Source organism: Dromiciops gliroides, chromosome 3 (assembly GCF_019393635.1).
Source record: "Dromiciops gliroides isolate mDroGli1 chromosome 3, mDroGli1.pri, whole genome shotgun sequence".
In the NCBI taxonomy this organism is placed as follows: domain Eukaryota; kingdom Metazoa; phylum Chordata; class Mammalia; order Microbiotheria; family Microbiotheriidae; genus Dromiciops; species Dromiciops gliroides.
Genome location: NC_057863.1, coordinates 475,483,724 through 475,502,084, shown reverse-complemented (window position 1 = coordinate 475,502,084; position 18,361 = coordinate 475,483,724). Strand labels below are relative to the sequence as shown.

Below are 18,361 nucleotides of genomic sequence, written 5' to 3'. Positions count from 1 at the left end.
CTTCAAGCAAAGATTGCTAATCACAATGCAAGTTGCCTCCGTATTAATTTAATACTACAACTTAGAATTATTTCACAGCCAGAGGATGGAGCTGAGCAAGCCATTTCATCAATGGGAACCATTGTCACTACAAGTGAATATGGGGAAGATTGTTCCCGATTCATCACTGCTGCTGAAAGAGGCAGCCAAAGCATGTGCCTGCCTGAGAGCGGGCCAGAAGCTTCATATGCTGGTGTAAAAGCAGCACATGATGAGGGGAAAAAGAACCCAGCAGTAAATTCTAGAATGTTTCGATCAAGTCCAGCTTGGTAATGACTGAAAATAATCCCTGCTGAAAGGCCTCTTGCCATAGGCATGCTTATTTTTCAACTCTTAGGATAGGGAAATGGAAAGGACTTTAGAGAGAATCTAGTCCAAGCCCTTCCTTTTACAATTAGGAGAAGGTAAGCACCGGCCCTGGATTCAGGAGGACCTGAGTTCAAATCCGGCCTCAGACACTTGACACTTACTAGCTGTGTGACCCTGGGCAAGTCACTTAACCCACCAAAAATTTTTTAATTTAAAAAAAAATAGGAGAAGGTCCTTAGAAATTGTTACTTGTCATGCCCAGGTTCCCAGGCTACAAATCCAGTGTACTTTCCGCAATACCACACTCATTTCTCTTCCTTGTCTGTTCCAAGATGCTAGAGACCTATACCTCAGTTGAGAGAGGTACCGTCTTTTACACCTTTAGACTTGAGCTCCTTATTATAGTCTTAGTAGGGGGGAAATGAGCAAGCAGAACAGGAGACCAAACATAGAAAAAGTTTCATCCTAAGAAAACTTGAGACCCATTGAGAGGGTAACAGAGAGAAGTCTTTACTTTCCATATGGCTCCCTGAGGCTAGAGAGAAAGTTTTTGTTTCTAGAACTGCCATTATGGGACCTTCTTAAACATTACAGTTGGCTTTTTAGAAAAATAAATCATAAATCTGTCAAACCATTTTCGCTGTGCAGTAGAGAGAACACCAGATTTGGAGACAGAGTCCCTGGGTTCTAATCCTGACTTTGCTGTCTACTACCTGTGTAACCTTGGGCAAGTCACTTAAACTCTCATGGCCTCAGTTTCCTCTTCTATAAAATGGAGGCCAGCTCTAAATCTGCAATTCTATAAGCCTGTGACTAGATATGAACAATGGCATGGACTCTATGGCCTAGAACCAAAGTTTTAAGTTTGTATGACCTAACCTCATTTGGGGGTTGGAGGATGCCTCGTACAAATCCCTTTCTTTTTGCCTCTTCTGTTCCCCACAAGCTTTCCTCTTGTAGTATCTGGTTCAAGTCTAGTTCTCCATTGAAAAAGGAAAAGAGGGGCAGCTGGGTGGTGCAGTGGATAGGGCACCGGCCCTGGATTCAGGAGGGCCTGAGTTCAAATCCGGCCTCAGACACTTGACACTTACTAGCTGTGTGACCCTGGGCAAGTCACTTAACCCCAAATGCCTCACACAAAAAAATAATAAAAATTAAAAACAAAAAGAAAAAAAAGAAAAAGGAAAAGAGCCCTCAACTCCCATGCTGTAATTCAGGCTCACAGAACAACAAATACAGGGTATCCCAAAGGTCTTAGTGCCATTTTCAGACATTAAAGGCTTTCACACAACCAAAAATGCAAAGGATTCATATCCTCCATTAGGATGTAAGCTTCTTTCATAGGTATTGGTTTCATTCATTGTGTTTTGTATCTCTAGTGCCTAGCATAGTGTCTAGTACATGGTAGGCACTTTATAAATACTTGTTGATTGATTGATTGATTGATTTGTGTCCATAAATCACCCTTTGCTCTCCAGTTAGCCCCACTTTGGAAACAGACACTTGTCTGGTCTTCCAAGCTTATAGAGTACTATCCTGGGTCAATCCACCCCACCCCAAGGGTTAAGGGGCTTGCTTGCTCAGGGTCAAAAAAACTCCTGCCTTCCCCAATTTGTACAGTCCATATAATTCATCAGATTATTGAAGGACAAGGTTCAAGACTATTCCTTCACTGTCCTTCACATTCTTTGGCTTTAGCTCTTGCTTGCTCCAGAACTCCTGCGCTAGGTTTAGAATGGTTGATCTAGAAATTCTTCCACTGCTCCAGTTTAAGGACAAGGTTCAGGGCAGCTAGATGGCGCAGTGGATAGAGCACCGCCCCTGGAGTCAGGAGGACTTGAGTTCAAATCCAGCCTCAGACACTTAAAACTTAGTAGCTGTGTGACCCTGGGCAAGCCACTTAACCCCAATTGCCTCACAAAAAAAAAAAAAAAAAGGACAAGGTTCCGCAGAGGGGCCTTAGGACTATAGGATTTCCTTCCAGGGCACCAAGTCCAGGAGGATCCAACCACTTTCAGTCCAACATCACTTTGTCAGCTCTTGTTGTCTCTCTAGCCCTCTTTTAAAAGCTATGCCCAAACCCAAGGACCTAGTTCACTCTAAGAACAAGTGACTCAGTAATTATTTATCCTTAATGGATAAATGGAGCAACAAGTACCCAAGCCAAGTTTACACCTTATCAAGTGGATTTCCCACCTTATTAAGGAGCCTTGTCAATGCTGAACAATGTCTTCCTCAGTGGAGGCTGAGGACCCAAGTTTATATCTGGGAATACCCACTACATACAAATTAGTTTTTTTGGTGACTAAAAGGAAATGCTCTGAATGTCTATTTACATGACAGAGAAATGGAGGGAAACAGATAGAAAGCATGAAAGCTTTTTTTAAAAGAAAGGAAACTGTACATTGGATCAGTAAAAAGGTGGTTTTTCAGTAGTGAATACCATTTCCCCTACTTTTGTGAAACTGTAGAATTAAGTAATTGTTTCAGTGAATGACTTAAAGGGGAAGTAAAAGAACTGATATTTTTAGAGCAAATAGCCTTGTATTTGTCTTCCCTCTTTAAAGCTGACTGCCTCCTATGCCCTAAAGTGCACCTTAGTACTGCTTCTAATGCCCACTATCATTTCCAGGTGGAGGCAGGGCTAATCACAATGACAATAAGTAGCATTTATATAGTACTTTATGATTTGCAAAACCCTTGACACATATACATATTATCTCATTTGTTCTTTACAGCAAGCCTGGGAAGTAGATGCTATTATTATCCCCATTTTAGATAGAAGGAAACTGAGGCAAAAAAAGAATAAACGACTTGCCTAGGGGTCATATACCAGTCAGGTTTTTTCTATATAAGTCCAGTACTCTGTCCACTACACCACCTTGCTGCCTAAAGGCAGAAAACATGGGGTGCAACGTGAGACTTTTTACAATATAACTTCTTATAAATGTGTATTTTTATACCTGAAAATTCCATTCTGTATAACAGGTGGGCATTTATTTTGTGATTGCATTAGAGTGAAAGTGCTATGCCTCTGTTAGACAGGAAGATACAGGGCAAGTCCAATTTTTTTTAATGCAGAGGATATCATTTTCAAGGTACTCGGAAGCTTTGTTCTAGCTCTCTTTCCTAGTACCACTCTGGCCTCACACCAGGGATGAAATGGAAGAAGAAAGGACAGTGAGCAAAGAGGATGAATAGAAAGTACCATGGCTGTATCTTCTTTATCTACTAAAAAGCTGTGGGTGAATTTAGACCATTTTAAAAAATGGCAGGGGCAGCTAGGTGGCGCAGTGGAGAAAACACTGGCCCTGGATTCAGGAGGACCTGAGTTCAAATATGGCCTCAGACACTTGACACTTACTAGCTGTATGACCCTGGGCAAGTCACTTAACCCTCATTGCCCTGCCCAGAAAAAAAAAAAAAAGCAGGATAGCTTCTATACAGATTTGGGTTTGCTGTATTAACAGCAGGGAAAAAAAAACCACCACTATATCACAGGAAAATATGTTCATATATCAAGAAGTTAGTCAAGAAAGCAGTTCCTCAGTTATACATTGGGACCAGTGTAGACCTAGACCAATTTCCTATCTTTTCTACTTACCTCCAAGTTCAGTGTAATGATCCTGGAATATCTAAATGACAATCCCAAGGTACTTCAAGATCTTCACTCATCAAAGAGGATTCATTAGATTTTACTTCCTAAGTCAAGAAAATGAGTTGATGTATTTTAGAAACGCTTTTTAACAAGGACCAAAACAGAAAGAGCTTTCTAGTTAACACCAAATTAATCAGAAAATCCATTGAGCCAGAGTACCCTATTCCATAAGCATTTAGGTTGGGGTTCTACTTATATATCTCTCACATCATTTAAGAAGAAACATAAAATATGTCTGTAATTTTTTTTGGTCAACTTATTTTTATTTGTTCAGTTGTTTCATATTGCTCCTTCTCTCTCTCTCTCTAGATACTTATGCCTTTTCTCTTGCTCTTGCTTATTCTTCTATTTTTGCTCATTTGAGCTTCTCTTTTCCTTCCCCCAGTCCTACCTACTTTCTCCCTGCTCCATCTTCTTGCTCTTTCTCTCCTCCCTGTATTTGGATAAAACTTGATGATTAAGAGGGCCCCTGAAAGATCTTTCGTGTATTCAATACCATCAAGTGCTGGTGTTTATATACAGAAGTAGAAGAAAACCTGGTGGCTAACCCCTGGGTACTTAAAACCCAGGTTTGTTGACCAAATATCCATAATATCTGAGAGAACAATTGAGTAGCAGATGTGTAAACAAGTGTTTGGGAGAAATATCTCCTCTCTGAGTTTATGTGGTAGGTAAATGCTGCCAAATAGATATTTACCACCACACAGGAATTATGGAGGTAAAAACCACAGTTTTGTTATGCTCAAGCATAGGTTCAGAGAAAACCTGAACCAACATGAGGATTCTGACAAGGCTTCTTATAGGAAAAATTAAACAGAAAATTGACCAAAATAATTGGGTTACATATTGCCATCTTGTACATTCCTCTTAGGCCACAAAAGTTAAAGAGTAGATCTATAATCCCATGTTTACTTCAGTGTCATAAAAGTTTAACAAACAGTCAAAGTCTCCCACATCCCCTAAGGAAACAAACTGCATCAAACTCCACAGGTAAACTAAGTCAGGTTGCAGATTAAACTATATTTTAGAGGATTCACAATTAGGCTGATTGAGGAAAAGGATTTACATGTGTCTAAAGAGTCAGGGACAGTTATTCCTCCTCTGGCTTCTTATCCAAGGAATGCTTAAGGCTCTTTAGTAAATTTTCACACCCCATGGGACAGCTATGTTCAGGTTAACTTTTTTTTTTAGTGAGATTTTTGGTTAACCAAAAACTGCAGGAGAAATAGTCCTGAGTCCCAAATTTTAAAAATGATTTTTTTTTCATTCCCATAGCACAAACACAGGCTGATACAGTGCTGAGAGGGTGGGGAGGGCAGAGATGATCAGAGGTGAGAATAGGATTGGTCAGGGAAAGCTTTTTAGAGAAGCTATGTTTGGAGGGTGGGGGCAGATTGACACTCACCTCTTTAACACCAACTGGCCCTTGACCAGATGGTGAATATCACCCCTGCTTCAACTCATAGTGAAGTTGGTCTCGGCGATCAGAAAGCAACCCACACATTTCCTGACAGCAAGAAGAAAAGTAATAGAAGGAGCTGTTTGGGATTCTTTGGGAGACATGGACTATATTTAACAACAGACTGAGGCTAGTCCAGAGACCTAAGTTTAGTCGGTCTAAAATTGCTCTAACTCTAACAGTTTAGGCAAAAGCAAGTAGTTTGTCTAAGTCACTCAAATAACAGCTTCAATTCACCACTTTACTTGGCCAACAGAAACCTGGAAATAGAGCAGCAGCTATCACAAAATCCATGTAATGCCCAGGTCTTAAAAGAGTAGTCATTAACTATTTTACTATTATGAGTACATAATATTAATAATAAAAGCTCAAGAGTTGGACCAAATAATGCAGGAGGCACACTCTTTGGCTAACTTGAACTATATAAACTGTCTGGCCCCCAAGCCAAAAACAGTTCTCAAGAAAAGGGAAGACCCAAGGGGGCAGCTAGGTGGTGCAGTGGATAAAGCACAGGCCCAGAATTCAGAAGGACCTGAGTTCAAATCCTACCTCAGACACTTGACACTTACTAGCTGTGCGACCCTGGGCAAGTCACTTAACCCTCATTGCCTAGCAAAAAAAGAAAAAAGAAAAAGAAAAGGGAAGACCCAATCTGCTACTTGCTTTTGCACAGATCCCTTTGATTTATGCTCTTTTCAGAAGCATAGCTTTTGGGCAACTAGGTGGTGCAGTGGATAGAGCACTGGCCCTGGATTCAGGAGGACCTGAGTTCAAATCCTACCTCAGATACTTGACACTAGCTGTGTGACCCTGGGCAAGTCACTTAACCCCAATTGCCTCAAAAAAAACCAAAGATTAGGACAGAAGCATAGCTTTCTATTTCTTCTTAAATAACTTTTCCTCCCCTCATATTTGTAAGCAATTGGAACCCTGAGGAATGTAAAGGAATAGATAGAAGAGGAGCAAAGGTTAACTTTCTAGACACTATGCTTGGGACATTTCCATTTTAAAAGATCAAAATAACGCCAATAACAAATAGTGAGATGTTTTCTGTTTCAGAGATGTATGTGTGTGTTTTGTGACGTAAGGATTGGTACAAACCTTCATGATCCAGTAACTAGGCCAAGAGTCTCTTACTTCCTCCGCAGCTATACTCATTCAACACATCAGGGTACATAGAGGAAATAGAAATGATGAGCAACTTTAAAAAGACACATGGATAGAAAAGGAGGCATTTATTAAACACTTACTATATGCTAGAAACTGTACTAAGTGCTGGGAATAAAATATAAGTAGAAAGAAAGCCAACCCCTGCCTTCAAAAAGCTTACAATCTAATGGGGTAAGTAAACACATAAAAAAGTTCTGAAGGGGGCAGTTAGGTGGCACAGTGGATAGAGCACCAGCCCTGGAGTCAGGAGGACCTGAGTTCAAATCCAGCCTCAGACACTTGATACTTACTAGCTGTGTGACCCTGGGCAAGTCACTTAACCTCAATTTCCTAACCAAAAAAAAAAAAAAAGTACTGAAGGGGCAGCTAGGTGGCACAGTGGATAAAGCATGGGCCCTAGATTCAGGAGGACCTGAGTTCAAATTTGAGACCAGATACTTGATACTTACTAGCTGTGTGACCCTGGGCAAGTCACTTAACCCTCATTGCCCTGCCCCCCCCCAAAAAAAAAAAGTACTGAAAGCCAGGGGTGGTAGGAGACATAACCTGGCAAAGGCAAAGTCTAGAATGATTCTGAGGAGTCTTGGGCCGAATTTGGAGAAAGCACAGCTGGCGTGGGTGCTTCCTCAACTGGAGATTAGGGGACAAACACCACCACCACAGGAGGAGATTTGTAGAGGGGGAGGATTTGCCAACATGAAGATGGCCACTGGGGGTATAGCCTCAGAAGAAAAACACATGAATTTCTCTCCATAGTACCAAGCCATAAGCCAACCTAAATCTGTCTTTCTTAATAGCCTTTATCCATTTCCCCCCATTTAAAATAGACATAAGTGAGAATGCTTGAGGAAGAGTCTCTGGGAGAGAGAAACTGATCGTTTTTCCCCAGGTAGTGAATGCTGCTTTTCCACATTCTCCCCTGCTCTCTTGAATGAGAAATATCAGGTGTGTATCAAAACAGGAAGGAGTCAGAGACACTGGAAAGCAAGATAGCCAAAAAACAAAAGGCTGCCCCTCTTGGATTGCCAGCTTAGGTTGGCTATTTGTAGTAGGTTTTTTCCAAACTTTAACTCAGTATCCCAAGGACTCTTGGACCCTGATCATACCAACACTGGTCCTTTAAAAAAAAAAAAAAGAATGAGGTCATTATTGGACTGAGACAAATTATCCTTCAAGAGAAAAACAGTGCTAGGTAAATGATTTCTGTCTTTGATCCTGCTGGGTGATATGTAAAGGCTTCTATTCTTGATTCCATTTACTGGTAGTCCCATCTCCTATTGAAGCCCCTCTGAGCCTGACTACTTAAAAAGATGTGAAGAAAATGCCTTTATCTGACTTGAACTAAAAAATTATAGTTAGGAGTTGAGGTTCTAATTTGAAGTGTCATGGTGAATTAATTAATACAAAATTAACTTATACCAAAGGCATATTATATAGCTTTAACTGCTATTTATATAATATATAATATGTATATAATTTATATAGTATTCCTGTAATTTATCTCCCTAATAGCCTCAACTGCTATTGGGAGAAAACTGAACATTTATACTTATTTCTGCTGGTATTGGAGGGGAAAGAAAAGAACTGGTTCAGGACATTTGCCTTTGCCTCTATATGCATGATTAATCAATATAACATACCACTGGTCCTAGAACGGCTAAAGGTGTTCCAGCCTCTTCCTTTGCTGAGCTGAAAGTGAGACACTCAGTTGGAAAGATAGCCAGAGCACTCTGTTGTAAGTATTGGATGTCTGGTTCACCTCTGATCCCCAAAGAATCCCAGGGAAGCAGAGACCCTGCTTAACCATCTCCTAGGCTGACTCCCAGGCCTCTAGATCCTCCCTGTCAATGACTCAGCCTGACGTCTGCAATCTGAAACTCCAGCAGATTGTCCTGCTGTGACTGCAGCAATCCCATGGTGAAAGACTGTCCATCATCACCCATTTGAGAATCATAAAACTGCCCTAGATGACTTCAGAGGAAGATGCATTAAGTCACAAGTTAATGGATGAAAAGGAGAACAGCATTCTAGTGAACTAGGCCTCAGTTTTTCCTGACTGTGCCCTTGTAAAGATCTAATCAAAGTAGCATATGATGAGGGGCGCCCTCTGACACCCACACCCACACAGTCTACTTCCTAATACAGCTCTGTGAGAAAATATCGCAATGATTGTGTATTCAGCTATCTTCCTGTCTCTGATATAAAGGGGGAAATGTAATTGGTTAGCAAATAGGCCAAATTTAAAGGCAACAGTCTATGCTTAAATGATAGCTCAGAGAATTACCACTTAGAGTAGTAGAAATATAGTAATCATGGTAAATGTCTTTGACTAGATAGAAAAAATAGTGTTTAAATGTTATTATAACGTCAGTATCATCTCACAGGATCCATGGCATTTACTGTTTCTTGGATGACTTAGGTAAGAAGCCACCACTGAGAAGCACTGTAATTGGATGGTTAGATTTGCACAGTTTGAGAACTTACTTGGGGAACTACGTTCCAAGGTAGAGGCGTAAAAAAGGCAGCTTGCTAATGGGGTCGGATAGCCAAGATTTTGAAGCTTCTCTTTTTCTTCTTCAAGCTGATGACTACTTATGCTTGCCTGATTCTTAAATGAGCCCTTCAAGTTACCAAAATCTGCCATAGGCATAGCAGAAATTTGTGTTAGCTACAATATGAGTCTAGAGTTTTCCTTCTGTAGCAAGGATCTCATGGGATGTTGTCCATCCTTTCAGAGGCCTAGATGTAGCCCCAGCCTATTTGACCTAGCTATAAATTATAAACTATATATATATATATATATATATATATATATATATATATATAATTATATAAGTTATAAATTATAGCTATACATTGCTATAAAATTTTCCAATCTCTGTGAGAATTCTGTTTCCTATTTAAGTGTAAGACAGAATGTAACTAAAATAATGGCTTTTCCTAGGTGCCTAATGGCCTGTCACTAGGGTCACTCAGGCCCGTAGGACACCTCAGAAAACTGCTGCTTAGGTATAGTACTGCTCATGCCTCATTAGAAAACAGAGAACATTTGTGTTCGGTTTTGAGTGCAGGAAAAAAAAGGTCTAGTTTTTACCTTTGGGCCAGTTGTCATCTATATTTTATCCCACAGAGTTTAAAGCAGTGGTTTTCAGGTTTTTAATGTTCATTCATTCAACATTTATTAAGCATTGATTATGTGATGTGTTCTAAGTAAGACGCTGACACTGATAGGAGATTTTAAAAATACTTATGACATGTTTCTATCTTCATAGTGAAGTTCTTTTGGATGGTTATTTCCCAGTTTAAGTCCCAAAGGCTGCACAGAGACATGATGAAGAACCTTTGATGTTGTTAATCAGCATTGAAACCGGGTTGTTCCGGTCCTGCTGTGCTTCCTGCACAATCTCGCTCTGTTTACCCAGTCACCTATGTAGTCCATCATCAGGATTTGAGATCTTGGGGGGTTTTGATGGGGTTTTTGTTTGAATCATTTTTCCTATCAGGAAAATGCATCTTTTAGTCATATGTCCTTGTGGCTGTTCTAGGAATCCAGGTATCCCAAGAACACAGAGCCAGGACTTAGGGAGGCACTTGGAAGCAGAGAAAACAATGGAATTTCCTCAGTATTTTTAAGAGGAACTTTAAAACTTTGGAACATTGAAAATGTTTTATGGCCTGGGTCTCCCTGCTCAATATCTCCATAAAAGGCCAAGAAGCATAAAAATAGCTTAGGAAATAATAAAGGATCAAGAGGCAGCATGGTGTGATGTAGTACAGTGGGTATCAAACTCAAATGGAAATGGATACCTCCGGACTTTGTGCGTATTGTCTTGGAAAACCATGAATTTGACACTTCTGGTGTAGTGGATAGAGAGCTGGCTTGGAATCTGGGCAAGCTGGGTTTTGTTGTATACTGGTTATTAGTCTGGTGAAATCATTGAACCTCTCAGGGCCCTAAGCAATTATCTCAGACTCCAGATTGCTAACCAGACAAGGCTGGTATGAAATGAAATCACAGGGTGGAAGGAGGGAAAGAGGGAGAGAGACTGACTGACTTTGAGAGAGAGAGAGAGAGAGAGAGAGACTATGAGAGGACCTCAAAGGTCATCTAGTCCAACTGGTTCCCCTTTTACATGTAAGAAAACTGAGGCCCAAAAAGGTTAACTAATTTTTCCAGTGTCCCACAGGTAATGAGTAGGAGCTAGAATTTGAATCAAGGTTCTCTGCCTCTAAAGCTAGTATTCATCCAGCTGCACAATGCAGCTTCATTCATTTGTTCCTCAGAAAAGTGCTTTTCACCATTCATTTTGGTTTTTAGGGACTGAAAGTAGAAAGTAGATTGTCATTTAGGACAAGTGAATTAAGTGGTAACAGCTCATACACATTCATGCAGATTGTTGTTCACTCGTCACAACCTTGTTTGGAGTTTTTTTGACAGAGATACTGGAGTGGTTGGCCATTTCCTTCTCCAGCTCATTTTACAGATGAGGAAACTGAGGAAAACGGGGTTAAGTGACTTGCCCAGGGTCACACAGCTAGTAAGTGTCTGAGATCAGATTTGAACTCAGGAAGATGAGTCTTCCTGACTCCAGGCCTACCACTCTGTCCATTGCGCCACCCCGCTTCCCTTCACATATGTAGGTACTTCCACTCTAATGTTTGTCTAGATACAGTGTGGTATAGTAGATATTGAGTCATTTCAATCATGCCCTACTGTCTGTAACACCATTTGGGGTTTTCTTAGCAAAGATTTTTTTTGTGGGGGGCAATAAGGGTTAAGTGACTTGCCCAAGGCCACACAGCTAGTAAGTGTCAAGCATCTGAAGCTGAATTTGAACTCAGGTCCTCCTGAATCCAGGGCCAGTGCTTTATCCACCAGGCCACCTAGCTGCCCCCAGTATAGTAGATAAAGAGCCGGTCTGGGTACTACCTGTTATATAATGTGACTGGGTCATATGAAGTAAGTCACTTAACCTCATACTCTTCAGTAACTCCCTAAAACTCAGATCCTTTATTATTTCCCAAACTCCACTTGCAGAGAAGGTGTTGACCTGCACTGGTAGAGGAACTCTGCTCATGCAGGAGTTCCCTAATGAAGTAACAAGTCCACTCCTTAACCGTTTTAAGTTTGCAAAAGCACTCTGAATACATCACCTCATTTGAGCCTGCCAACATCCCTATGAGGGCCCCCCTCATTATATGCTGCTTTGATTAGATGTGTACAAGCATTGTTATTATCATCCCCATTTTAAGGATAAAGAAACTGAAGGTCAGAGAGGCAAATGACTTGTCCAGAGTCGTCTAGCTAGTATGTGTCAGTCAGAGGTGGTCTTTGAATCCTAGATTTTCCTTACTCCAGGTTTCACTTTATTCACTGTGCCTTGAGGATGCTCAAGCTCTCCTGCCTACATAGGTCAAGGATACCCTGAGCTATATTAGTCAGAAATTGGCCAGCCCCCAGGAAAGACATTATTTTGGACTAAAGAGAGTTGAGGAAAGAAATTAGCCAGCATTGCAATTCCTTAGCAGCATTTTCTTTGCCTTTATTGACTAGAAAAGATTTTATTTCAACCAACTTGATATCCTTTTTGGCTTGCATTGATCCCTTCCTTTGGAAGACAGTTTTCCTGACCTGAGACCGTGTAATTTACTCAATTTTGCTTCCTTCCGTGCTTCCAGAAAGTAAATTCCATAGTGGCATACCATTAGTGACGGTAATTTGCTAAACTGTATATTAAATGCTTCAGTCCTATTTGGAGTTATCCTCTACTTTTTCAAGGTAGAAAAGGAATACAAGCAAACTTTAATGATCGTTGGCTTCTGAATCTGCTCTGTCTCTTGTGCAGATTTCATTGGCAAAGGCTTGGTTATGAAAACTGCATGACCCTGCTAGTTTTAAAGCTTTATTTAAAGCAATAAAGCTATTAAATATTCTCAGCTATTTACTTTCTATCATGGGTTTGAGGTATAAAATCTCAACCATTGGTAGAATTGTGGAATCTGTTCATTATCAACAGAGTGAAAATCTCCATGTACTGGTCCCTAGTGAGATGATTCATAGAATAAATGCAATTGTTTGAGAGGGTTTTAAATTAATGTTTAGCGTGTCAATGTCTTTGCATTTTTATCATGAGTTTACAATTGTTAGTTACATATTCAGAAATTCATGAGGTGCTCAGTACATTAGGTCTGGCCTTGGAGCCAAGGAGACCTGGGTTCTTGACCTGCCTCAGACACATCTTGGCTATGAGCAAGTCCCTTAACCTTTCAGTGCTCTAGGCCAGAGGTGTCACACTTGCAGCCCAAACCAGATTAAAACGTAATTGGGAAATGTTTAACAAAATAAATTAAAACAACACAACATAGATAATACTAATTTGTGGTTTTCTAAGTCAATATGGGGTTGGCAGAGATGCATTTCTATATAAGTTTAATGCCACTGCCCTACTAGCTCTCTAAGATCTAAATTAAAGTCTAGTTGCTTAATTGCATCAGTAAAAGGAGTTTTCCATTATGGAAGATTCCCACACTGATGATAAGGGCACTAAACACCACACTGAAGTGCTGCCTAAGTGTTATTGATATAAATGTTAAAATTGATAATCTTATGAGCATGAAGATAGGATTTCTTGTCATCATAGGTCAGTGAACCTTAAGCTAGACTGATCTATAAATATTTTGATAATTCCAAATGAAATATATATATATATATATATATATATATATATATATATATATATATATATATATAAGGATTGAGAATCAACAAGTCAATTCAGAAAATAATTCCAAACCAGTTTATGGTCTCAGATTCCCATGTACCCAGACCATTCTTAAGCCAATACTGTGATTACGACTTAAGAAAACCAAAAATTATCGTCCCTGGATCTATTGTCCTACCCTCCTACTCAAAGTTTTCATCTTCCTATAATTAAAAATGTAAGTTACTAACCCCTTTTGGTATAAAATAACTATTACAGATTTTTTTGTAAATTGTCTATTTTAAGTTTAATCATAAAAGTATGAAAAAAAATGCTTACATGTACTTGACTCTCTTTGAGGAGGGGAACGCCACCACTATCCTTTTGAAAGGAACATTGGCACTCCTACTAAACATTTTCCAAGAACACAGGAACTGATTTTGTAATGAAATAGATAATTGGGGTATTGATGGCATTTGTTTTTATATTATCAATAAATATTTGTTGAATTTCCGGAGTGCATAAGATTTCAAAGAGCCTAAAGACACAGACTTGAGCCCCCACCCATCCCAGCAGCTTGTTTTATGCTCCAGTCCTGTAAATGTCTTTAAAAATTACTCAGTTGATCTTTTAAAAACTGTATTATGTTACTAGATCATCTCCTCAAAGCCAAGAAGCAGTCAGTCATCCAGGCTTATACACCTACGTCCTTTGGGCACTAGAAGCTTGACTTTTTGTTACCTGGCTGCCAAAATCTTAGCAAACTAAACTTAAAACCTACTAAATGCTGGTCCCGTTATTTTGGCCAATGGCGCTCACCATTGTGTGTAGAGCTTGTGTTTAACTGGAATGCAATGCATGTTGTGGGAGTGGAACACTAGTGGCCACTGACAAAATTGAGGCAAGCCATGCTAATACTGCTGATGGTGATGTTTCTTAAAGAGGGCTGTGCTTTCTGTTGCATGCATTACACTGACCCTCTACTTTCTTTCCTTTCCTTTTTTCCTGTGCCATGCTTGCTGGGTAGCAAATGGAATCTCTTGCAGTAAGTCAAAAGTTCTTTCATACTCTTTGTCCATTAAGCTATGGACCCTGAATGAACCCCGATTTTACTGTTACTGTTATATCTCTTAGCATGTTGTCCCTTTTTCATTTCTGTTTGTTTATTGCATAGATGATTAGAAATTTACCACTTATTAGTAGCATTCTGATTTGTTTTCCTTGCAAAGAAGAAACCCTAAGTTGCTATGAATTCTGATATTGTCTATGGATCATTTAGGATAGTAATTCATATTACATATAAACATGTATTATATGTGTGTAGTAATATTATTTGAAGCTTGTGCATATCACAAGTCCTAATGAGGGTTTCACATTGAATTAAATTGCAGAGCTGTCTACTGAATTGTAGAACTGCCATGGGACCTTTTTTTTCATTTAATAATAATTTTTTTTACTATGAATAGAATAAGATTTTAAATAGGATTTAAAATTCTACTAAGTAGAATAAAATTTTAAATTCTACTAAATAGAATTCATTTATTTATAAATCAACTGTTAAAATGTTTTTATAAAAAAAAGTTTGTTGAAGGATGATAAAATAATGTACTTTAAACCAGTGGTGTCAAACTCAAACAGAAAAAGGAACCACTAACTGTGCATAAAGATCATTGTTGGCTATATATTGGCTTAGAAAACTACATATTACTATCATCTATGTTCTATTGTATTTTTATTTGTTTATTTGTTTCCCAAATCCGGTACAGCAGTACTCAGTGTTGTTGGCAGCATGCAGTGTGACACCTCTGCTTTAAACACAAAAAACTCTAGTTTGCTCTAGGGAGTACCTGAAACCTAACATACTAGCCACTTCACAGCGGTCAGCTGAATCATATTTTCTTTCCTAAATCAAAAAAGTAATTCAATTTCATTCAGCTCAGATATATACAGTTTGATCAAATGTTATATTGATCAGTTTTTAAATTAGATAATATTGTGTTATTTAAGAACCAACAATCACATTTTCTTCCCCAGCCCTTATTTTAAATCTTGTTAGATTGATTGGGGGAAAAGATGTCTTCAACAGCTTGTATGTAGCAACAAGCTAAATTCTAGGAACTAGATTTATAATTCCTCATCGTTTGGGATATTCTTGGATTGGGAATTTTTTAAAAAGGAAATGTTCTATGTTGTTTTTATTTAATCCTAATTAAGTAAAGGTAAACACTGGGTGATTTTGATTACCACAACTCAAGTTCAGTTGTCATGTGTGTCAGTCTAATTCCATTCAGTAAGCTAGCTCTCATCATTTTGGGTAACCTTTCCCATCAACTACCTTATTTATCAGACCAACACGAAGTATCACTGCCAGGTTTTATGGAAAGTAGCCAATTTTTTAAAAAGTAATAATAACCAATTCAGAAAGACTGGATGATATTTCCCCTAAGTGTAAAAGGTATTGGCTCCTTTTCCCTAAAAGGCATGTGTGAGCTATTCTGATTTTAATGAAAATAACTTTATGTCCAGAGTTATCCATTTATCCATGGAGCCCAGTGGGCCAGTTCCTGCAATTACTTCTCAATTTACTTTCATAAAAAATGTTATATTCTTCCTATAAGGCATTTATAAAAAGCACTCCCACTATCATTGTATATATCTTCCCTCTAATAATGATCAAACTACTTTTGGTATTTTGAAAACATTTTTATTGACTTGTAAAATATTATGTGTGTGATCTTTTAAAAAACTTTTTAAAATTGTCTTTGTGTGCTCTACCCTTAATAGTAGTTATAAATAATTAAGTATGGCTAGCCAGCCTGGGATTCTGCTTATATAATATAATACTAAGGTGACCCACCCAGAGCAGCTCAGTGTTTTCCCTATCAAAATACACTTTTATCAGTGGATAGAGCACTGGCCCTGGAGTCAGGAGTACCTGAGTTCAAATCCAGCCTCAGACACTTAACACTTACTAGCTGTGTGACCCTGGGCAAGTCACTTAACCCCAATTGCCTCACTAAAAAAAAAAAAAAATGGAAAAAAAAACCCAACAAAATACACTTTTATCAAAAGCACTTTTTCACTTAAAAAACACACCAGATTACCATCTTAGAACATCATGATCATTGTTAAGCCATAAGTTTTAGGCATTTGTTGGCAAACAGGATAGCCCACCATGGTCCTCTTTTACCAGACCTTCCTCAAGGGATGATGGCTATCCTACAGTTACTTTACTCTTGTTCATAATATGAAACTCTATATAGGTATTCCATTAGTTGATTGTATTTTTGTTTTTGTTTCATTTTGAATTTAAATGGCTAATTATATTTCATTTTAAAATTGAAACTTAGCCCTGTGGATTTTACTTATTATATGAAACTCATTCCAAGAAGGTAAAAAACTGTTCCTTAATAACTATGTCTTCTCCTGTAAATTCTTTCTTTAGCAATTGGAACTGTGTCAGAGATTATATAAACTACACTTCCAGCTGCTGTTGCTTTTTCAGTCCTACTGTAAACTCATTGGCCAAGTGCATGAAGTTAGTTCCATGCCAGAGGTAAGTCTCATGCCCAACCCAATCTATTTTGTGTTCCTCCTTCCCACCTGTCCCAATGACAGTATGAGATTTCATTCAGTCACAGGTAATTATTTACATCAAACCCACCATGCAGAAATAAATCCCTCATATATTTCTGTCCTCATAAGAAAAGGTGGTAGGGTTCTCATATATTTTTTGCCTGGGAGGCATTTGAAGAATCATTGATGGGTTTTAGAGAGAGATGTTATGAACAGAGTGTGATGGCATAGCACATCTAAGGGGAAACAATACCATTGCTCTTAGTTAATCCTAAGAAAGATTTAATGACTCCACAATTCAGATATATAAGCTATGGTGATTTACTAAGATAACAAAGAAAATGGTATTCCCTTTGTGAGATAAAAAGTTCACATTTATGTTTATTCAACTTTTAAATATTTCCCCTTCCCTTGGGAACAACTAACATTGAATTTAAGACTATGGTATTTATGCAAGAAAGAAGTTTTAAATAGCAAAAACTGAAAATATCCTAAATTTGAAAATGTTACCTTGAAGGCAACAAGCACTGTCAGAGAACCTTTGTGTCTCCTCAAGACTAAAAAAACAAGGTAGGGTACTCCCCTGGATGATCAGCTCAGCCCATCACTGATTAAGGGAAATTAGCATGTTACTACCTCCCAACATGAACTTCTATAAACCATCTAAAAGTTGGATCATTAGAGAGACGAACTATGACCCTATGCTAACCATCCAAAAATTATTGAAAGGAATGAATGCATATTAATATTTTGTATAAAAGGGAACAATTAAAAGAATAAGATTCACGCTGTGTTCTCTTTTCTTTTTAGTCAATCTCTGCAAGATAGTTGATGAAATATATATATATATATATATATCTTATAAACTTTGGCTTTTGTCCGTTGACTTACAAATGATCCATTAAGGGAAAGTGATGTTTTTTATTTCTGTGCTAAGTAGGCCAGGCTAAGCTTTGTTCTTCTCCCTAGCATTTGGCCTTTCTGATTATAAAACAGGATTGTCTTAACCTAGAAACTAGAGGAAATGTTCCAAAACTGTAAAAGAACAATTTAAGTTTTATTTAAATGTAGGCGAGTAGAAAAAAAAAACAATATTTAAAGAGGGAAAGTGTTCATTTCCCACCTTCAAAACTGAAACTGTAGAGATGCAGGACATTTTTCAATCTCAATTTAAAAGAAATTTTAAAATAAAGTATCAGTAGGGGCAGCTAGATGGCGCAGTGGATGGAGCACCGGCCCTGGAGTCAGGAGTACCTGAGTTCAGGTCCAGTCTCAGACACTTAACACTTACTGGCTGTGTGACTCTGGGCAAGTCACTTAACCCCAGTTGCCTCACTAAAAAAAAAAAAAAAAAAAAAAAAAAGTATCAGTAAATAGATGTTTTTTAAAAGAGCCTGTAAAAGTCTCTTTTGACCATACTTTTATCAAAAAGTTCAAGTACATGAGGAA

At 38.5% G+C, this 18,361-nt stretch overlaps 1 protein-coding gene across 9 annotated transcripts in view; it reads left to right on the top strand.

Moving 5' to 3' along the window:
- Positions 1-18,361, top strand: part of FRY (FRY microtubule binding protein) — a 570,040-nt gene that overhangs the window by 548,941 nt on the left and 2,738 nt on the right. For 6 of the 9 annotated variants that reach the window (XM_043997434.1, XM_043997432.1, XM_043997427.1 and 3 more), the window contains 2 exons: positions 14,364-14,381; positions 16,782-16,892. In XM_043997434.1, the coding sequence (XP_043853369.1) occupies positions 14,364-14,381; positions 16,782-16,892 (129 nt within the window). Of the gene's footprint in view, positions 1-12,314; positions 12,361-14,363; positions 14,382-16,781; positions 16,893-18,361 lie in introns of those variants that run through there. The other 3 variants (XM_043997428.1, XM_043997433.1, XM_043997435.1) reach the window with 2 other exon arrangements.